The sequence below is a fragment of the Erythrolamprus reginae genome, chromosome 2 (assembly GCF_031021105.1).
Source record: "Erythrolamprus reginae isolate rEryReg1 chromosome 2, rEryReg1.hap1, whole genome shotgun sequence".
NCBI classification, from domain to species: domain Eukaryota; kingdom Metazoa; phylum Chordata; class Lepidosauria; order Squamata; family Dipsadidae; genus Erythrolamprus; species Erythrolamprus reginae.
In genome coordinates this window covers 161,515,524-161,538,243 of record NC_091951.1, presented here as the reverse complement: position 1 = coordinate 161,538,243, position 22,720 = coordinate 161,515,524, and the positions used below count along the sequence as shown (strand labels likewise).

Sequence of the window (22,720 nt, the reverse complement as noted above, 5' to 3'; positions counted from 1 at the left end):
ATCTCTTTGTATCTCAGCTTTAGTTCCAGATCTATAAAATGACACAGAAGAGGGAGGAGGTCTAATTTAGAGGCTTCAGTAAGATAAGGAAGATATACTCAAAATGGAAATCATCTGAATGTGTAAATGTATTACCCATTTACATTCATTATCACCCGAGTAATCCTGAAGCAAGGTGCAAAGTAAGATCGATAACATAAAATTACATTTTATGTCGCAGGTAATAATTAGGAGTTCTGTGAAAATCAAATGCTCATCTTGAATTCTTCACAGTGTTGTGATAGGGGAGAATTTATTCATAGTCAGAGAGCTGCTAAGGAAAGATTGCCTTTCATAATGTTTATATAGGTAGCCCTTGACTTACCGCCCCCCAAAATTAGGGTCGTAAGTCGAACGGGTTAAAATGTGACCCAGTCCAATTTTACAATCTTTTTTGCAGAATTTGCTAAGCAAATGCCACAGTCGTTAAAGCAAATCCATTGTAACCAGTTTTCTGCCATAAAGCAGAAGAAAACACTGGTTTCCAACAAAAAAAGCATTGTAAACTGTGAGTTAAGCTCATTGAGGGTTAAATTCACTGAGGACTGGCCATTGCTACTGGCAGATGATCTTGGTTCCATGATACGCCAGGTAGTTGCACATGCATAATGATTAATGACAGTCTAATAAGCAATTCCTAAGGTGAACATGATCCCTGTGCAAGCCAAGCTGGATTGCAACTATGATTAGTCTCCCTTCGGGGATGGATTGTTTTTCAATTCCATTTTTCTTCCTTGCCCACTTTATTTCAAAGCTGTATTCAGGGTGCCCCCTTGTGTTCTATTTCTATCACTACATACATGACTCTACTAAAGGAATTGAGGAACAAATATCTACAAGGGCACACAAATAAACCAAGGACACGCAGGGACTTTGCATTATCCCTACCTCTCTTTCTCCTGCATAAAGTCAAGGTGGATGACTGTAGATTATCATCTAATTTCAAAAGGCCTGTCTAAGCTATCAGTTCAGGTTTCTGACCTAAGCCCTCTGTGTTGAATCCTGGCCAGAAAAGGAGACCATGGTAAAAGAAGGAAAAAATGGACTGCCAATGGCAGATAGCCCCCAACAGATCATCCTTGAAAGGATACATTTTTTAAAAAAAATCTCTCATTATAAAGATGGACAAGATAGATTTCTAAGGTTGTAAGCTCAAGTATTCCAAGGACGGTATTTTTACTGCTACCTCAGTGCAAGAACATCGGACCAGAATACCTCCGGGACTGTCTTCTGTCATACGAATCCCAGCAGCCGATAAGGTCCCACAGAGTTGGCCTTCTCCAGGTCTCGTCGACTAAACAATGTTGTCTGGCAGGCCCCAAGGGAAGAGCCTTCTCTGTGGCGGCCCCGGCCCTCTGGAATCAACTCTGTCCAGAAATCAGAACTGTCCCCACCCTCATCTTTCGTAAATTGCTTAAGACCCACCTATAACACCAGGCATGGGGGAATTGAGACCTCTCCCCCAGACTTATATAGTTTTATTTATTTACTTACTTACTTACTTACTTACTTACTTACTTACTTACTTACTTACTTATTTACTCAATTATTATGCTGCCCTTCTCCTTAGACTCAGGGCGGCTTACAACATGTTAGCAATAGCACTTTTTAACAGAGCCAGCCTATTGCCCCCACAATCTGGGTCCTCATTTTACCCACCTCGGAAGGATGGAAGGCTAAGTCAACCTTGAGCAGGTGATGAGATTTGAACCGCTGACCTACAGTGAGCTTCAGTGGCCTGCAGTACAGCACTCTACCTGCTGCGCCATCCCGGCATCATATATGCATCATACATATATTTATGTATGGTATGCTTGTGTTGTATCTTTTTTAAAATAATGGGTTTTAGATATTTTCTTTTAAATATTAGATTTGTTTATTGTACACTGTTTTATTATTGTTGTGAGCCACCCCGAGTCTGCGGAGAGGGGCGGCATACAAATCTAATAAATTATTTATATTATTATTATTATTATTATTATTATTATTATTATTATTATTATTATGAACATTTTCTTTTACTCTTTTTCTTTTATGTACACTGAGAGCATATGCACCAAGGCAAATTCCTTGTGTGTTCAATCACACTTGGCCAATAAAGAATTCTATTCTATTCTATTCTATTCTACATGCTTCTCTGTGGATAGGTAAAGATGGGGTATGTGTCCATTTTATCTGGAGAGGCCCTTCCTGAAACCACTGCCATTTCTGATGGCCCAAAGATGCCCATACCTCTAGCAAATGTTAATAAATGCAATTACCACTTCAAGTTAATGTATATAGAGGCCAAATCTAAATCGATGGAGCAAAACCTGAATGCTGTTCTATATTGATTTTTCTCAGGAATTCAAGTCACAAGTAGATCCATTTATATTTAAGCACAGAGAACTGGGAGTTTATAACTGCTGAGAATATGAAATGGGATCGTGCCAGTTTAAATTTCACCTCAGCCATAATTTCTCTCAGTTTCGTCAGTAACCCAGCCCTAAATTCTTTCTGCAATTAGGGAGGGATTTTGCCGATCATGCTAAGCTTCAGTCGGGATTGCCAAGATCAAATGTGTGAACCACTTTGAATACTTTACCACATGAATGTTGTTTCTATTATAAGTAGTGTTTTTTAGCAACCACAATTGGAATCAGCAACTTGGTCATTAAGTGAAGCAGCTCCTAAGAGAAACCATGACTGTACTCAGTGAAGGGCTACCAAAATTTTTACAAACACACTGTGGGCGTGGCTTATGCATTTTCTTTCAACATCTTTCAATGCAAATTGGGTGCTCTGGGGTGGAGCTCCATTTTCGCTATTCCACTGCGTTTCCCCCCACCCCAATCCGGGCAGTACCCCACCCCTGACTGTGCTTGTGAGTTTGCTTCCTTCTTCTTTTGCTTTACAGATCTGTGAAATCCGTAAATGTGAGGATTGTTTGCAACCTTATTATTTTTCATTTCTCTCATGGCTACAGAAAGTTGCTAAGCAAGGCAGTCACTAAATGAGGACTATCTAGACTATTATTGTAGATGATACAAATGTTTTACAATTTCTGGTTCAGTAATTGGGAATCCAAAGCCAACAAATCTGAAGAGCACTAAGTTAAAGAAAGCTGCAATTACATGTGATTCATTTTCTAAGTTACCATTATCCATTCCCTTCAGTGCCACAGATTTTAATTAAACAGTCGCTTTCTAAGATCCCTTGGTTCTGCCCAATCAGGTGGAGCGATATGCTCCTGTCATGTTCTGCTCAAGTATCATATAATTAGGAAGTAAAGGATTCTGGACCTAGCCACAATAAGATCTTTGATTGATGTTCAGTATAATAACTTCTGTTGGGTTCTGCACTAAAATAATTTTGGGAGAAGTGGACGTTTGATTTCCCTGCTCTCTATAAAGAAAAGAAAAAGATTAAATGCACTCACACATTATATTAGCAACAATTTGTTCTGGTCGGTTTTATTCTACAAGAAGGCACTCACCGGTGAATGCAGGTTTATATAGAAGAAGGAAAACCTTATATTTTCAAACTTGGGTCGGTATTGGAGAGAATATTTTTCCTTCCTTCATATCTAGGGTGAAGCCTCTGATTTGCTTTCTTCTAAAACTTTCCTCTCCCCCCCACAAAAAGGTCCATTTTTCAGTCATGTAATTATACATATTATACCCAAAGCGGTGCAATGGCTTAGCGGTTAAGAAACTTTGTCGGCTGGAAACTCTACAGCCTGGGTTCAAGACCTGAGTGCTACACAACAGGGTGCCACATTACTTGCCCCAGCTCCTGCCCACCTAGCAGTTAAATGCAAGTAGATAAATATGTATCACTTCAGTGAGAAAGTAACAGAATTCCTTGTGCCTAAGCATATAGTCACGCTGGCCATCATACCACAGAAATGTCTGAGAACAACACTGGTTCCCTGAGTTAAGAGAAAGGGATGAGCATCGCCCCCTAGAGTTGGGCAGGATTGGACAAGGGAAACATTTACCTTTACTTTATTCACTCCAAACCTAATTGGAATCAGTCCTAGAAATCAGTGCACATACTAGAATCCAGTGTTCTTCCATAGCTTCTTGGTTCTCGATGTAAGCTCTCTTAATCATTTATCCCACTCCAAAATACATTGGTATAGCCTTGTATTTTGCCATTCTACAGAAACCCCAATATAAAGGATTGGGGTGGAAGATAATAAAGATAATAAAATAGCATGTATAGTGTGCAAATTTGTAGGAATCTTGTCAGGTCAAATTGTCATCCTACTTTCATTCCTCAAACTAGATTCCCCAAGTGGTGCTCAGTCCTATTCCTTTGTCATCCATTTTCTTTTATTCCCCAAGTTTCCATGCTCTTTTAATAATCCATTCTGACATCTTCAACTCTACATCATGTCTGACTGTTTCTTAGAAATCCTTCTGCCTGCGTACTTTTTCCATCATAGGACAGCAGAATGTCTCTCATAATCCTTTCAGAATGGGTATAAACTACTATGGAAAACCACTTATCTAAGGTGTATTATGTAAGTTTCCTACGATACATTTAAAGACCTGGGCGTCACCATTTTTCTCTGGAGAGAGAGAAACCCCATAATTACTTTGCCTCTGAAGCAGTGCTACCACCAAAATTGCTTAGGTCCCGCTGCTGTTGCTGAGTCCCTCCTGTCCTTAATTACCTTTTGCTCTTTTTATGTATAGAATGGAATGGAATGGAATGGAATGGAATAAAATTCTTTATTGGCCAAGTGTGATTGGACACACAAGGAATTTGTCTTTGCTGCACATGCTCTCAATGTATATAAACGGAAAAATATATTTGTCAAGAATTGTGAGGTACAACACTTAATGATTGTCACAGGGGTCAAATAAGCAATCAGGAAACAATCAATCTTGTTTCATAATTAGAATTAGAATTCTTTTATTGGCCAAGTGTGATTGCACACACAAGGAATTTGTCTTTGGTGCATATTCTCTCATAAGAACCAGAGCATAAGTATAAAGTTTAACGCTTTTTCGGCAATGGTTTATGTTTTGCTTGATTGAATAAGAGAACAAAAAAAAATTGCCTTCATAGTGGTGGTTGCTTAATTTTTTATGCAATTAATCCATGCTGCAGCAAATTGAACCCGCACTGCTGTTTTTCCTAGCATACACATTTGCGCTAAATTCGCAGGTAGGCTTTTATTTATTTATTTATTTATTTATTTTATTTTATTTGTCATACAAATATAGTATTGTATTGTGGTATGTTTAACATAATATAAGTATAAAGTAGAGATAAAAAATAAGTAAGCAAATTCTCTAAAGCTTCTAGCTGCTCATACATACAAAACTGATTTGATATCTACGATGCGCACGGCATCCCCGATACTCAGCTACAAAGTGCTTAGATTTAGAAGCTCCACGTCTTCCCACTCCCACACCGCCGGATTCAAGCTAGTTTTGCCTTGTTCGCTATTATGATCCTCCTCGGCCCCCGTAGCTGAAGCTGTAAGTAGGGTTTAACTACCCGGATGCGGAAGTGTCCCTTCCTTTTCTCTCCCGGGTGGTGGTGCCGTTGTTTCGAGTTTCTCGGTAAGCAGCGGTTACAATCCGTTGGCATCCGTGGAGAATCCAGGTGGGGACATTGGGGGAAAGGGCGGAGGAGTAGCGTTAAGGTGCCGCATATGTGACCGTGAATGTCGGGAGGGCGAAAAAGGGGGGCGGGAGGAAAATTAAGTCGGCGATTGAACCCCCCCCCCCCCCCTATTCCGGCAATTCACACGCTAACGCCGGACCATTTGTTTTCTGCAGGCAACTGCGGCCAGAAGCCCTCGCCATGGTAAGCGGCGGATGCTCCTTGAATCGGTGGTGGTTTTGATAATGCCAAAGTTAAAAGAAGTCGGTTGGAAAAAGATACAGAGAAAAAGCCTTTTTTCCCGACGAAGGGCATTTTGATTATTGACGAATGGCTAACTTTATTCATGTTCCATTATTTGTTTATATAATTTATGTGCAAATGTGCATATAAATATAAATTTATATTTGTTTATCTAATTTATATTTATCTAATTTATATTATTTATTTATATTTATATGGTATCTAATTTTATCTCTTTTATAAATGTGTTCCTATACTTTGTTTTCACGTGTTAAACAAAGCTGGCATAGGTTTTTTTTGGGGGGGGGGTGTTTACATTGAGTTAAATTTAATACATGGAACAGAAAAAAAGAAGAAAAATAATCTCATCCAATTTTTCTCTTATGTATTAAACGCAGCAAAAGGTGGGGGGGGAGAATTTAGATTTAGTTTTAATTGGATTTGTATGCCGCCCCTCTCAGAGGACTCACAGCATGTACAAAACACAGAAAACAGTAATAGCAATCCAATTAATAATACATTAAAACAATCTTTAAAATCCTAATTAAAAAACTATCAATATCATTCATTCCACAATCATACTAAAAACATTCATGGGGGGGGGAGAATTCTAGGAGAATAGCAATGGAAAGCAACTAAAAAATATGTAAGTTTTCAGATGTAGCTTGGCTCTTACTACTACTGTAAGGCCATGTGGTTATTCTAAATAAACCATGGAAATAGGTAGCCATTGCCTTTGTTCAGGATTTTTATTTTTTAAGTAAGCGATCTGGTCTGCATCTGTAGTATTTCCTGGAAGTTTCCTATCATTGTAGTAACAGACTTGACCCTGTTAGATATCTGAGTCCAGAGGGGTTAATATAACCACAAAGAAACCATCCTTGCTTGCTATAATGAAAGTGTATAAAAGGTACCCTACTGGTACTGGGAGAGAAGAAACTGGAAGAACAGAGTTTGGTGTGAAAATGCAGATAGTCCTCAAAATTTGCAATCATTTGTTTTCGTGACCCATTTGAAAAGGTTGACTTACGACCGTTTTTCCACTCTTAAGACCATTGTAGCATCCTCATGGTCACGTGATCAAAATTCAGGTGTTTGTCATTTGGTTCATATTAATGGCAGTTTTGCAACCTGACATGGAAAGCCAGATTCACAGTAAACAGCTGGGTTACTAACTTAACAAATATAAATTCCCTTAACTAACCCTGTGGCAAGAAATGTTGTAAAATGGGACAAAACGCACTTTAACTGTTTCCCTTAGCAACAGAAGTTTTGGGCTTGATTAGTTTTAAGTTATTCACTACCTGTGCTAGTTTAAAAAAAAAACCATGCTGCTTTTGATTTGAGAGCTTTGCTGGTTAAAAGCAGAATAAGGTAACCATCTTCCTTGGTGCTGTAGCTAGATACTTCAATGTGTATTGCTGTTGCCTGTAGATGTCAGAATAGAGTGTAGTATTCATTTTGGCAAGTTTTGTGCCACTTGCAAAGGGAGATGAAAATCTTTCACCAACTTTTGATTGATCTTCGTCATTTTACTTACTTGAAGTTAAGTGAAAGGTTGGAATGAAAGGCATCTAGAAAGTCTTAATTGTATGAAACACTAACTAAAGCCTGTCAACCCGTCAGCCTTTCCAATTCTGGAACAACAGAAAAGGGCTAGAATAATAGCTTTGAAGAAAGTTGTAGCAGTTTCAACAAACATTCCATATGTGATCCAAAGGAGTCTGTTCATAGGGATGGACTGCATTTTTCGACATGCTTGAAGATACTCCAGTTACCTTTAGTTGTCAGCCCTATTTTCTCCAAAGTGACCCTTGCCTTAAAAACAATTTATGATGGGCTGCTAAGTTTGCTCCAAATGGCATTCAGCCAATCCCCCTGTATTCTCTTCAAGAGAAAAGGGATGGGGAAGTAGACTTGTCCTGATGACAGAACATTATTTATCGTATGTGACCAAGCTTAAGCAAGATTAACAGGCAAGAATTACATAGACAGTAGTTAGATGTCTTTAATGCTAATATGAAAATGGGAATTTTCAGGCCCTCATTTATTAGCGAACTCATTAAGGTGAAGCTGCTCAGAATATTGTGAAGAGTTTCCCAGATTTCTTCTCTCCTGCACTAAGTTACAATTTATAAGATAGATACCAATATCTCTCACAGTCACTGGGTTGTTATGTCTTAACCTTCATTGAGCAGTTCTTTGTGCTTTCTGAGCTTGATTGTTTACTTACAGCAGGGGTCTCAAACTTGCGACCTGTGGGTTGGATGCATCATGTGCTGGTCTTGCCCCTGCCCAGTTTAGTGGAGGAGGGTGTCCCATAACGCCGTCAATTTGACATCCCTGACTTACAGGCTTTTCTTTACCCAAACTGGAGAACATAATCAGTGCTAGCGCCAGCACTAGCACTGATAATGTTCACTAGTTTGGTAATGTAAGGTCTGCAAGTAAATAACCAAGTTCAGAGAGCACCAAGGACCCCTCATTTTAGCTCTGAGCTACAAATATTTTTCATTGCTAACATTCATTCCTTATATGACACTACTTTTTGCTAAAAATGAACTCATAAAGTGTACAGTTTTCTATTTAATAGTATGGCTTGGCAGAAAAGGAAAAGTTGGACTAGTTGTTGCAGGAATAAAATGTATTTTTACAATGCACTAGATGCCACCGTCATGTAGATTCTTGCATTTATTATAGCCTCGAAAAATTGAAGAGATCAAAGATTTTCTGTTGACTGCCAGGAGGAAGGATGCAAAATGTGAGTATCAATTGGGGTTCTTTGCTTTGTTTTACTAATAATAATGGTTGCGTGAGTTAGTCTTGTATTTTAGTTTATGATGAAAATATAATATCAGTTATTACCTGGTTTTCTTTAATATTAGTTGTGGACATTTTGCGAACATTTTTAAAACTTTCTGTAGCAATCCAGGCCTTGTCCAAATACTGCATTTGTAGAGCCATGCATTCTCTTTCCCTCTATCTATATTTTAGAAGCAATGGCTCTTTTCCCCAACACTTTCAAGTGATATCTCTGAATATTTGTCATATATAAAACATCATTAAGTAAATGATTGGAAGCTTAATAGTAAAACATTCTCCAAAGCAGTTTTAATTTACATCATTTAGAGTCATTTAAAAACCATAAAGTTTTGTAGTAGCTTTCATTGGCATTACTTAACCATGGTAAATTTCTAGGGCATTATAATCAGCTAAGAAATTACCATTAAACTTATTTTTATGCATGTTTGATTTTAGAAACAGATTGGGAATTCCATTATGCTCGAATCAAAGCTTTTCTTTATAATGGTTTTGAAACTTAGAAATGTACCGCAGAACTGCATACAAGCTTTAGAAATATCCATAATTGAACACTTGATGGAAAAAGTATGTGAATATTTACATAATTAGCGATGTTTCCCAAAGCAGCAGTCATTTCAGCAACAGGATTCCTGTCCCTGTTAATCCTGTGAATTTACTTGGGGATGTTTTGGCCTCTTCCTCTTTATAGAGTTATTTCAACTCAATGACGGAAGGTAACAGTTTTCAATGCAGTTTGGTTTATAAACAGCGGAATCACATGACATATCAGGACTTTTTGTGGGCATGGAGTTTGACAGCCCTGGCTGGCATATAATCATGCTGGTCACATGACTGGCTGGCTTCCTTCAACTAAGAACCGCACCACACCCAGTCGGATACAGGGGAAACCTTTACTTTACCTGAGACTGTTGGCTTTAGGTCATGCTACAATTCATTTGAGTTAAAATCAGGAGTTTGATTTGGCCATACCAAAGTGCAAGCGTTACTTTTGCTTCAGCCATTCTTCATAAATATGCTTGTGTGTTTGGGATCATTGTTGACCCAAATTCACTTACGTTTCAGTTTATAGGTAGATAAGCCCCTGTAAAACTTCTCAGTATAGTCCAGACTCTTTCCCTCTTCACCCCGAACATGCGGAACAGCCCCAAATCATGATAGTACAACCGGCATGCTGGTTGGGATGAGAATTGTTTGCAGAAATATGGTTTTCTCAAAATATGACATTTCTGACACTCACACACACCCGAGTTCTACTTTTGACCCCTTTGTCCATTGAAATTATTGTAGTAACTTATTACTTATGGAAGACCCATGAATAATTTAACCGGATGTTGTAAGAATAGCCTACAGATGTTTTGCCATCATCCTGGATTCTTTGTAGTATCCCAGTATATTATATTCCTTTTAAGGACTCTTAAGTTAAATCTTACCCTTAGGATTATCCTAAGATTTTGTCTAATATAGTGAATGTTGCCTCAGAATGTTCCTTAAATGTATAGTGCATTACAACCGGAAGTTCACTTGTGTGCTCACTCTCAGCTTCCTTTTCACTGCCAGAGGTCTTCAGGAACTTCTTCAGCTTCAGACAGATGTAGGCAGGCCTCTCACATCTCAGCTCATTTCTTCTGCAGTCAGGAAGGCTTTCCTGAAGATCTGCCTGTGTAGGATCGTGTCTGTAGGCTGCAGAGGCCTTTCCTGAAGGCCTCTGCAGCCAATAACAGAGCTCTAAATCGAGCTGGAACTCTGTTATCAGCTACACAGGCCTTCAGGAAAGCCTTCCTGGCTCCAGAAGAAATGGCCCGAGGTGTGCGAGCCCTGGTTGCAACTATCTGAAGGTAAGTAGTAGGGCAGCTCCACTTCCTTTCCTTTCCAAACTTCTAATTGGCCTGTTGGGCCATTTTTAGCCATTTTCAGGGGGCTTTCCTGAACACTGGGCAGGGCAAATAACAGTCCTATTTATTTATTTATGCAATTTGTAGGCTGCCCAACTCCTTACGGACTCTGGGTGGCTAACACAATATAAAGACAACAATATAAAAAACAATGAAACAATTTTAAGAACCCTTAATTAAAACATTCATCTATTCAGCCGGGACAAGATAAAACCATTCACTGGCTTCAGATATGCTGGAAAAGCCATGTTTTTACTGCTTTTCGGAAGGCCAGGAGGGTGAGGATTGTGCAGCTCTCAGGGGAGCCGCCACAGAGAAGGCCCTCCCACGTGGTTCCACAAGTCAACATTGCCTGGCTGAAGGAACTGTGAGAAGACCGACTGTGGGCCCTGACCAGCCGCTGGGAGTTATATGGCATAATGCGGTCCCATACATAATCTGGTCCTAAGCCAGTAGACTTTAAAGGTGATAACTAAGACCTTGAATTGTGTCTGGAGATTTATTTAGAGCCAATGCAGTGCACGAAGCGTTGATGTAATGTGTGTGTATCTAGGTGCACCCACAACAGCTTGCACAGCTGCGTTTTGGACCAATTGTGGTCTCCGAACACTTTTCAAGAGTAATCTCATGTAGAGTGGATTGCAATAGTCGAGATGTGAGGTGATAAGGGCATGAGTGACTGAGTAGAGATTCCTGATCTAAGTAAGGCCACAACTGGTGCACAAGACGAACGTGTGTAAAAGCACCCCTAGCCACAGCCGAGAGATGGTGGTCTAGTCTCAGCTGCGGATCTAGGAGGACGCCGAAGTTGCGGATCCATTCTGCAGATGCTAATATCCCCTCCCCAAGTCAAGGATGGGCGGATCCAACTGTCCCTAGGAGGCAATGCCCACAGCCGTTCAGTCTTGTCCAGGTTGAGCTTGAGTCTCTTTACACCCATCCAGACCCTCAAAGTCTCCAGGCACAGGCAAAACACGTCCACTGCTTTGCTAAATTGGCAAGGGGTGGAGATGTAAAGCTAAGTATCATCGGTGTACTGATCCCATGTTGTTGGTTGATCTCACCCAGAAGTTTCATGTAGATGTTAAATAGTAGGGAGGAGGGAACCAACCCTGCGGTACCCCACAAAGGAGTGGCCTGGGTTGACCTCTTTCCCCCCACCATCAACAATGGCGATCAATCGGAGAGATAGGAGGAAAATCACCAGAGAACGGTGCCTCCCCCTCCCAATCCCTCCAACCGTTGCAAAGGGATGCCATGGTCAAAGGTATCAAAAGCTGCTAAGAGGTCAAGAGGACTAAGATTTGTCCCTATTGTCTTGATCGACATTGTCCAATTGGAGTCCAGGTCTGTCTGTTCCAGTAGGCCTATTGGAAGTCAGGAGGCTTCAGTGAGGCCTGTGCACAAGCACAGGGCATTGAGTTATGGGTGTGGGGACACACACCCTATTGTGTGCACGCATCCTTTTGGCACCCGAGTCAATAAAGGTTCACCATCACTGGTACAGTGCATATTATTGGGGTATAAAATCTACCTGTACCAATAGGCCTTAAGTCAAACTGATACCACATTGCTAGTATTGCAGGTTTACAGATTTTTCTAAAGGGTTCACAGATTTTCTCTTAACGCTGTAAGCCTTTACTGTAAAGACGTTAGTGCTTGGTATTAGTAATAAAATCACAGAAACTAGTTTTTGGTTTGTTTTTGATATGTATGAGTCTGTGACAAGTATTAGACTCAATATTTTTCCAGTATGGCATTTAAACCAGAACATTTTTAAAAAGATACGATAACTTAGTTCTACTTCACAAGTGTCTCTGCCGTCATGAGATAAAGTGAATGTAATAAAATGTTCTGTCTCAAAATTACATTGAATTCTGTTTGTTCCTAGGCAGTGTGTTCCTTAGTATAATTAATGCATAATGATAACCCTGATATTTTTATACAATAGCTGTTAAGATCAAGAAGAATAAAGACAATGTAAAGTTCAAGGTGCGTTGCAGCCGATATCTGTATACCCTGGTCATCACAGATAAGGAAAAGGCTGAAAAACTGAAGCAGTCTCTACCACCAGGTAACTCACTTTATAAGTGGAATTGTGCAACATGCAATAAATTGAATAGTAAGCAAATATAGTGGTACCTCAGTTCTCGAACGCCTTGGTTTTCGTACATTTCGGATACCGAACAAAATTATCTGCAAAAATTTGCTTCGGTATCCAAACAAACATTCGGATACTGAACAGAAAATTTTGTTTACTATCCGAAATGTGCAACCAGGGCAGCTTTGCAAAGCAGCTGCCACAAGATCTGAGGGGACGGGGTGAGACGGAATGGGAGTCGGACTGGCTGCAATACCGGCAGCTTCAGGGGGCTCCTTTCCTCAGTGTTTCAGTTTGTTACCTCCAGGCAGCTGCACCAACTTTTTCCTTCCCTCGAAGGGAAGCCGCCGCCATCGCCAGGAAAGAAAAAGTTGGTGCAGCTGCCTGGAGGTAACAAACTGAACTGCTGAGGAAAGGAGCTCCCCGAAGCTGCCGGTATTGCAGCCAGCCCTACCCTTCCTGCAGCTTGGAGCAGTTAGACGGTAGAGACTGGGAGGCTGTTGGGTCCAATGGGTCCAGATTGCATCCACCCCAGAGTTCTTAAAGAACTCACATCTGTCATTGCTACCTCCCTGACTGATTTGTTTAACCAATCCTTGTTAACAGGAGAAGTTCCTGAGGATTGGAGAATGGCCAGTGTTGTGCCTCTCCACAAGAAGGGCAGTAGAGAAGAAGCTGGTAACTACAGGCCAGTTAGCTTGACATCAGTTGTAGTTAAAATGATGGAGACTACTCAGAGGATAAATCAACACCTAAAAAACAATAGCTTATTGGACCCAAATCAGCATGGCTTTACTGAAGGCAAATCATGTCAGACTAATCTCATTGGTTTCTTTGACTATGTCACAAAGGTGTTGGATGAAGGTGGTCCCGTGGATATTGCCTACCTGGACTTCAGCAAAGCCTTTGATACGGTTCCACATAAAGAGCTGATAGATAAATTAGTGAAGATTGGACTTAATCCCTAGATAGTTCAATGGATTTGCAGCTGGCTGAAGCGTAGACATTAGAGAGTTATTGTTAATGGTGAGTATTCTGAGCAGAGTCCGGTTACAAGCAGTGTGCCACAAGGGTCTGTTCTGGGTCCTATTCTTTTTAATATGTTTGTGAGTGACATAGGGGAAGGTTTGGTAGGGAAGGTTTGCCTATTTGCCGATGACTCTAAAGTGTGCAATAGGGTTGATATTCCTGGAGGCGTCTGTAATATGGTAAATGATTTAGCTTTACTAGATAAATGGTCAAAGCAATGGAAACTGCAGTTTAATGTTTCCAAATGTAAAATAATGCACTTGGGGAAAAGGAATCCTCAATCTGAGTATTGTATCGGCAGTTCTGTGTTAGCAAATACTTCAGAAGAAAAGGATTTAGGGATAGTGATTTCTGACAGTCTCAAAATGGGTGAACAGTGCAGTCAGGCGGTAGGAAAAGCAAGTAGGATGCTTGGCTGCATAGGTAGAGGTATAACAAGCAGGAAGAGGGAGATTATGATCCCCTTATATAGAGCGCTGGTGAGACCACATTTGTACTGTGTTCAGTTCTGGAGACCTCACCTACAAAAAGATATTGACAAAATTGAACGGGTCCAAAGACGGGCTACAAGAATGGTGGAAGGTCTTAAGCATAAAACGTATCAGGAAAGACTTCATGAACTCAATCTGTATAGTCTGGAGGACAGAAGGAAAAGGGGGGACATGATCGAAACATTTAAATATATTAAACGGTTAAATAAGGTCCAGGAGGGAAGTGTTTTTAATAGGAAAGTGAACACAAGAACAAGGGGACACAATCTGAAGTTAGTTGGGGGAAAGATCAAAAGCAACATGAGAAACTATTATTTTACTGAAAGAGTAGTAGATCCTTGGAACAAACTTCCAGCAGACGTGGTAGATAAATCCACAGTAACTGAATTTAAACATGCCTGGGATAAACATATATCCATCCTAAGATAAAATACAGAAAATAGTATAAGGGCAGACTAGATGGACCATGAGGTCTTTTTCTGCCATCAGACTTCTATGTTTCTATGTTTCTGTTAAGAGGGCGGCCAGGAGGGGCGTGTCAGATCCCGACTCCCATTCCCTCTCACCCCGTCCCCTCAGATCTTTATCCCATAAGAAATAGAGGAAATAGATTTAATTGGTTCCCAGCAAGTCAATGGGCTGGGAACCAATTAAATCCATTTCCATTATTTCCTATGGGATAAATTAATTCGGTTCTCGACCACACTTCCGGAACGAATTGTGGTCGAGAACCGAGGTACCACTGTAGTCGCACATTTTAGCCAGTTGATCCTTATTGCGAGTTTTTAGGTATAGAGTTTCGTGCATTTTTTCATAAGATGATGGGTATTCTAAGTGGGTCATTCTTTTTGCAAATCCTGTCTCACTATATAAGATGCTCTGAACATCTGGATAGAAGGCAAACTATAAATCTTTAAAAGTTGTTATGTATTGCATGTGGAAAAACCCTAAACATTCGGGGCACTGGGCAAATTTGAAAAAATTAAATGATTACAGGCTTCCTGAAGAAATAAAATCAAACTGGCTTGTATGAAGAGTTAACTTTATATGCTTAAGTATGCTGTGACATCAGAGTGAGGATACATAGGTGATTTGTTCATTTTAACAGATCACAGAAAATTGGGATCCATCCCCCACCTAACTTCTCCTTAATAGATGAAAGTGGGAGGACACCTTGAAATGAAACACAGCCTGGCAGAACTGTTATAAGTTCTTTCTCTTAATGTCAACTAATTGATCCCTCCAAGAAATAAGAAGGAGAATCCAGCAAAGTAGTCATGGGTAGAAAAAAAACAGCCCTTTAGATATTTGAATATCATTGCCAGCAGTTTAAATTGATCCTGGAAACAAATTAGATCAAGTAGTCTTAATTTCCTAAATGAAATTTCTCTAAAGAATCTGGCTGCAGCATTCTGAGTCATTGTTATTGGTAAATACTGTTCATCTTATTGCAATCTTCCAGATGTGGAGTATTAAGGCATCAGTTATTCTGACCACATCTCTCTCTAATGACTTAAGCTGGATCAAGGCTTTCCCTATTGCAGATCTTGTCTGAGGTCAAAGCCAAGTGCAGGGAAACTGCTGAGCTGTGAATCTACATTTGGTATTTTGTCCAGCATTGATTGAATTGTATTCCAAAGTCAGCATTACTAAATAAAAATGCCCCTGGCACAGCTGAGTTACTCTTTGGTGATTTGCTTCATATCCAGGCATTAGTTCTAGATCTCTTGATCCAATTCTAGGGAGGCTATAAAGAATCATTCTGAATATTATCTGTATTTTGACACAAACTGCAAATTCCAGGATGAAATCTTTCAAATGTATTCTGGAACTATCAGATGTATGAATAAAATGGAAACATTTAGCCACTAACTAGTGACTGATACATTGAAAGTCCACTTTCTTCATTCAACAAGAACAAAACTGCCTAAAACTGATTTGAAATTAATTCTAATCTGCAGAAAGTATCTTAAAATTGAAAGGCAGTTTCACACTATAAAATGTTTTAAAATTGAATCTCTAAACTGGCTGAAGTTACTTGACACTGCTGTATTAATTAGGCATTATCTCTTAGAAGGAGTGTTTTTCTCCTGAGAAGAAGACCATGGTTAAGGATGTTTAATTTCCATTGATTTCAGTCAATAAGTAGAGCGTATCCTTTTAAAGTTAATGGGATGTAATAACTTAAATCCCTTTGCATTGTAAACTGAATTGCTGTGCTGTTTGCTTAACAAATATTTTCCTTGTTGATACCAACATGAAAGTTTGTTTTTAAGGGATAATTCTTCAGGTTTAATGAAAACATTAAATCAGTGCTTGATTCATGTTAAAAGATATAGGTGACTGAACTAAATGTAATGATCCCAGAAAGCAGTAGTTTTTAGTAGATTAATTCAAATAATATATATTTTGTATGAGCACCAGTATTGTTTCAGAATTGGAAACAAGGTGGGAGAAGAGGGGTTAAACAAACAGAACAGGTTTAGAGGAAAATGACTGAAAAGCAGTGTAATGAATATCCACCAAGGGATGTGGCAGATGGGAGAGTTTTGAGTTTTGCAGCAGATACAAATGAAATGTCAGCCTATTAAGCTAAGCTTTTAAAGCCCTGTGTCTAAATGTCACTTGTGTAGCAGGGAATATTGTAGAGCTGGGAGCCTGCATTTAGGCCATCCATCTCTGCTGGATAGGTTAAAGAGATGTCGTTTTGAAGAAGAACATAGATAATTTTAGATGTTTAGTGACATTTATATCAAGCCACCAATTAAAAGCTAGCTATGAGGCTGGAAATTATGTTCTTACACTTGCTTAGGAAGGTCTCCTTTCAAAGTTGGACAACTTGTGTTTGGGGAAATGGTTAAAATGATAGTTTCACAAATAGAAATAATGAAAATATTGCCAGCTTGCTCTTCTTCAAGTATTTCTCTTTGTTCTCTAGGTTTGGCAGTAAAAGAACTGAAGTGAATCTGTCCTCTTTGGAACTTGGCCCGTGCATAATAAAGGAATGAACTTTCTCTCTTGTCAGTGTCATATTTTTCTGCGAGTCGCTTGGCAGGAAATATAACTGGCCTAGCAAACACTGACCTTCCATAGTATGAAATCAATAGGCATAGACAAAAAGCGTCTGTTCTTAATTTTGAAATAGAATTGATTTAGGTACTGCATTGTTCAGCTCCCACCTGCAGTTCTGGTCTACAGTGGTTACAGTTCTGATGCACAAGAGATGACCTCTTGCAAATACAATTCTTGAATATTGGAATAAGATGCAAGTTGGCATGAAACTTCCTTAAGTAGTTTCTCCAAAGCAGGCATATTTTAGGTGCATTGGGACTTTTAACCCAGTGCACCTGAGTAAGCCAGGCTAGGGAGGCTGTACTAACAGACCAAGACCAGGAGGCATCTCTGATTTTTGAAAGCTGAAACACATACTGTAATTATATGCATTTTGTCTATAAAAGCATGCAGCTTGCAGAGGGAGTATCAATTCATTCCAGATCTTGTTCTGAAAGCCTCTTGTTGGCTCTAAATGGGGTTCATGAATAATGCAGGGGATGGTCTTCAGTATATAAAGAGTATGTTTCCATCGACTGCCAGCTTCCTACCCATAGCTAAACCTTGATTCTCACAACTGATCATCAGGGCAAGCAGGACTTCTAAATCTTATAATTAAGAGATGCATTTTTTAAGATCCACTGTGATGCCCATAGGCGCCAATGTACCTACAAATAATTTTCTTGCAGTTATCTGATTCCTTGCTATACAGAGGCTTCTCATATCTTTTAAAATGGAAAACTAATGCCTCTAGCATTTTTATTTCCAAGAATGCTTCTTGATACTCATTGAGCCGAGAGAGGGAAAATAAAAACAGCAATGCTGTATTTCAAGATGTATCTGCTTGTCCAGAAGAAAGATAATGGTAAACTCAGATAGCAGAGTCTTGCAGGGGAAGAACATGTGGGAGATGTTTGTCTATTGGCTGCCTGTAAAACTGTTCAGCTGAGATGAAACTTCAATGTTCATGTTAGTTTACCAGTGAGGTGTTAAGTTAATGATACTTCAACATCCTTCTAATGTCGGATTCCTGCTTGCCATAATTACCAGATCAATGGTTAAGACCTAACGTGTTTATAAGAATTTTCTTGAAAACTGGGCTTTTTATTATTACAAAAATAAAATGGGATTTGGGGAAAAATTGTTTCACCATATTATTTTTTTTATTTCGTTACCGGACTCAATTGTGTCAACCCCTAACCCCCAACACTTCTCCCTTAGACTCTCCACGATTGACCTCTGCAGGTTCCTAAGAGGCCAGTAAGGGGTGTACATAAGTGCACTGGTGTGCCTTTCGTCCCCTGTCCAATTGTCTTTCTTTCATCTATCTTATATATTCTCTTCCTTTCATATATCCTCTCCTCTAAGTTCACTTTCACCCTCTTATATTATCACATGTCTATTTTTCTTCCTATGTATTTGTGTATTGGACAAATGAATAAATAAATGAAATATTTGTTACATTTCTGCATCATTACAAACATACCATGCAGTACAACTATTATTTTACCGGTATATGTTGTCTAAATTATAAACCTGTCAAGAATGCAAAAGACTTAAATCTTAGTTTGTTGGCCACAGAGCATGTGGATGATAAGATTTTCATAGTGTCTGCCAAATTGCAATTTAATCCTAGAGTGGTTTGTATCTTTCTATTGAAATGGTTAAGGAAGGTATTAGACTGTGATGGCTAAATTCAAGTTTCCACTATGTTTCCATTCTGGAGTTCACAATTTAAAATTGTTTGCTCGTAGCCTAATTTATCTGACAGGGTAGTTTGAATAAAATAAGAGGTGATATTCCTCAGACATACACACAATTCTATGGCTTCAGAGGAAATGCAAGATGCAAAATGCCGTAAGCACTAATAATGGCTCTCTAAGTCTTTTTTTTATATTTTTGAATATAAATTCTCCAGCAGGATGATCGTAAAGATACAGACAGGCTGGTAGCCAAGCAGCAGTTTGATTAGAATATGGTAGTGCTGGGTATATTAAGTACAATAAAAGTTGATAACTTTTCCGCCACAAAATATAGTGATGCTTAAGTGTTTGCCAGCCTCTTTAAATTTCCAATATATTTGCATAAATAGGACCTAAAAATGATCTGTCTCTAGACAAGTCCTAAAATCAGATTAAGAAAACCCAATTAAAATGAGTAAAATATTTTAGTATGAATAAAGTGTTATTTTACAACAATTTTTCCTTTGTAAATTATAACAACTCGCAATATATAATGTTATTTGATGGCAGCTTATCCTAGGCAATCCCTCAGAATTGCAATTTCAGCATTACAATTATGGCTACTACTATCCCATCGGTAACAATCCCCTAGTTCAAGTTTTCTGATACGAATTTCTTAATATTATAAAATACAGGTGGATATTATAAAATCAAGCAGGAAGCATTGGAAGCTTCAGCTACAATTCATATCCGGTCAGTTCACTTTGGTCTCTAATTGACATTGACATTGTGGCAGTGCTTCCTACTGTGCATTGTTCTACTCTAGAGAATTGTTTGTCAGAAAAAGACTAAACGCTTTTTATCTGCCTGTGAAAATTAACATTTGTTGGTTGTGCTCATTGTTCCAGTGGCAGAAGTGGATGAAACACTTTATGCTGCATAGGCATAAAAAGTATCAGCAGAGGATTTATCAGCCTTTCAGGAAGAGATGTTGAATATGGACTTCAGTTACCATTTTCTCTAAACACTGTTTTTAAATTAAGCATCATTTTGAGTCACATCCTTGAGTAGCAATTCTCCCGTCTTGTGTATTTGCAAAAAGACTGAGATAGCAGAATTATCTCCTTTTCATCTTTAGTAGTGCAGCTGAAGCAGACATAAATGTGCATTAAATGTTCTCTGCTAAGTGAGAAGAGCTGTTATGTGGTTATGCTGGTTTGCAGTGATAAATGGAAAATCTCTTAATTTCATTTCACAATGGGACACTACGAGCCTTATAAATAAGCAACGTACAGAAAGATTTCTGTTATGTACTTTTGCCTTTTCTGTCACCAGTTCATGTAGGTTTGCCTGATTTTCATATAAGCATATATAATTTTGATGTCTCCCATTCACTCATAGCATTGTTTATTAATAATTGCATACTTGGAAGTTTTTTAATCTTTATAATCCTCATTGCTTATTTGACCCCTGTGACAATACTTAAGTGTTGTACCTCATGATTCTTCACAAATATATATTTTCTTTTATGTACACTGAGAGCATATGCACCAAAGACAAATTCTTTGTGTGTCCAATCACGCTTGGCCAATAAAGAATTCTGTTCTATTCTATTATAATAGGTTTTTAAAATGGATTTTAAACAATGAGTACAAATAGTGATTTTGCTGCTATCACCACCTAATTGAAGGAGATTTTTCCTGTGAAAAGAGTTCAAGTCATGAAACCTGGGGTACAAAATATTCAGAAAATCCACTTAAAGTGGAGAAGAAAATCAAGTAGCTTTGTCATACCAGATTTTGTCCTCACTGACAATAAATGCATGGTATTTGGGGGGAAATAACTACTTTTTAAAACAAGTTTGACATCTGAATTCAGTGTGTTAATCTGTGCATATTAACCCTGCAGACCATAGAAAACATGTTTAATGAATGCAAACTTTAAAGTTTGTCAGTATACTCCTGTAACCCGAAAGAATTCTATGAAAATGGAACAGATGCATTGGCATAGATGGCATTTTATGTCAGACCACATTAGGTTACAAAAAATACAAAGATACATGAACTGACATGCACCTCAACAAGACCAGGTTGTTAGGTTCAGAGGTAATGACAAATCGTGGGAGAAAATCATCGCTGTTACACAACTTCCTAATTTGCTCATCTACTGCTTGAACTGGTTTTTAGTTTTAGTCTATAGACAATAATCAATTTGTGCAATGTGAATGTAACATGCTAAATCAGGAACGAACATTCAAAATGAAAGAATAAGCCTGAAGTATTCAGGTTTTGCTATTGTTTTTAAACCAGTCTGAAGTATCCAATGGAACATAAATCCTACCGCTATCAGACTCCTTTTCTAGCCTCATAGGATGTAGCATTCCAATCGTGTGCTAATTACCATTCCCTTGAAAGGACCCTTCAGTTAGATGTTAAAGATTAATTGCATCAGGCTGGAAGTCATGACCTCAGCCTGGAAAATCTTTCGGATTTATACATTCTATTAACCAAAGAATATAAATTCTTGGAAACTATAAATACAGACCATTGGTAGAATGATTCATAAAGCCTACAAAGAATAGCCTGTTAATAAGCTGTCTGGTTAATTTCCTCTTCTTTCTCCTCCAAAATATTCTCTTTCAAATAAAAGTTTTGCAAAAGCTTTACACACATACAATTTGCTTTAAGCAAATCTTTAAATGCCAAGGAAGCTCCTTTTCACAAGTTAGACAGGTGTAGAAAAAGCATATTTGCACATTAGTGGAGTAATTCTCCTTTGAAGTGGGAGAAAATATGATAGAACTGTGAAAAAGTCCTCATTAAGCATAAATCACAGCTCAGATTTAGGCTGTTTAGATAATAGGGAAATGAATTGTGACTTGCTTCTGAAGCATAATTTAATTTTTTTCCTCAATGTTTAAAAATAATAAAACGGAGATTTTTTTTTTTTAAAGTGTTGGTTTAGTTATACTGTATTCAAATAGTTTTTGTTGTAAGCAGTAAGTTTACCCAGTTATCTTCCTAGAATTGTACAATAACTAAGGATGATATTCAACAGTATTTTATAATTTAGATTTACTAATCTATCCAAGGGTGGTATTCACTTACCTTCCCTACCGGTTCACAAATGTGAATGTGCGGGCACATGCGCAAACCCTCATACATGTGCTTGTGCGCACGCTTCCCATACATGTGCCCTGCCACAAAAATGTGGCTAAATTGTACAGGATTACATCTGGGCAGCTGGTGGATGAGCCCACCCACAGTCATCGCTACTGGTTCGTCCAAATCAGTCCAAACCAGCAGAATACCACCTCTGAATCTATTTTAGGATTTACCGTATATGTGCTGCTTCATGGTGGAAAAGTTTGTTCCTTTGTTCTTTTTTTACAATCGGGCTTAATTTATTATCTCACTGATTTACTACCCTTGAAGACAACCTGGAAACAGCAACCAATCCAAATGCAATCTCAGATGTAATCAAAATTTTAATTTTAAAAAGCTGCGGTGGTGCAGTGGTTAGAGTGCATTACTGTAGGCTACTCGTGCTGACTGCCGGCTGACTGCAATTTGGCAGTTCGAATCTCACCAGGCTCAAGGCTGACTCAGCCTTCCATCCATCTGAGGTGGGTTAAAACGAGAACCCAAATTGTTGGGGCCAATATGCTGATCCTGTAAGCCGTTTAGAGAAGGCTGCAAAGCAGTATATACAGTAAGTCTAAGTGCTATTGCTATCACTATGTCAATGAACACTTTTTTTAGACGTGCA

General features: G+C 38.8%; 1 protein-coding gene across 2 annotated transcripts; it reads left to right on the top strand.

The window, feature by feature from the left end:
• The first annotated feature begins 5,506 nt into the window (after positions 1 to 5,506).
• Positions 5,507 to 17,233, top strand: RPL38 (ribosomal protein L38). Of its 2 annotated transcripts, none has more exons than XM_070740236.1 (5): positions 5,507 to 5,640; positions 5,817 to 5,844; positions 8,584 to 8,644; positions 12,550 to 12,672; positions 17,158 to 17,233. In XM_070740236.1, the coding sequence occupies exons 1-5, from the start codon at positions 5,537 to 5,539 to the stop codon at positions 17,181 to 17,183; spliced, it is 342 nt and encodes a 113-aa protein (XP_070596337.1). In that variant the 5' UTR covers positions 5,507 to 5,536; the 3' UTR covers positions 17,184 to 17,233. The 2 variants fall into 2 exon arrangements, with proteins under 2 accessions (XP_070596337.1, XP_070596338.1); XM_070740237.1 differs by having other exon boundaries at positions 5,517 to 5,597.
• Positions 17,234 to 22,720: the final 5,487 nt, after the last annotated feature.

What these genes read in the sequence shown, in the direction of transcription:
- RPL38 (XM_070740236.1), top strand. Translation starts at nt 5,537, where the DNA reads ATGCGGAAGTGTCCCTTCCTTTTCTCTCCCGGGTGGTGGTGCCGTTGT. An exon ending in GGCCAGAAGCCCTCGCCATG is followed by an intron (nt 5,845 to 8,583) that starts GTAAGCGGCGGA and finishes CATTTATTATAG; the next exon opens with CCTCGAAAAATTGAAGAGAT. An exon ending in CAGGAGGAAGGATGCAAAAT is followed by an intron (nt 8,645 to 12,549) that starts GTGAGTATCAAT and finishes TTTATACAATAG; the next exon opens with CTGTTAAGATCAAGAAGAAT.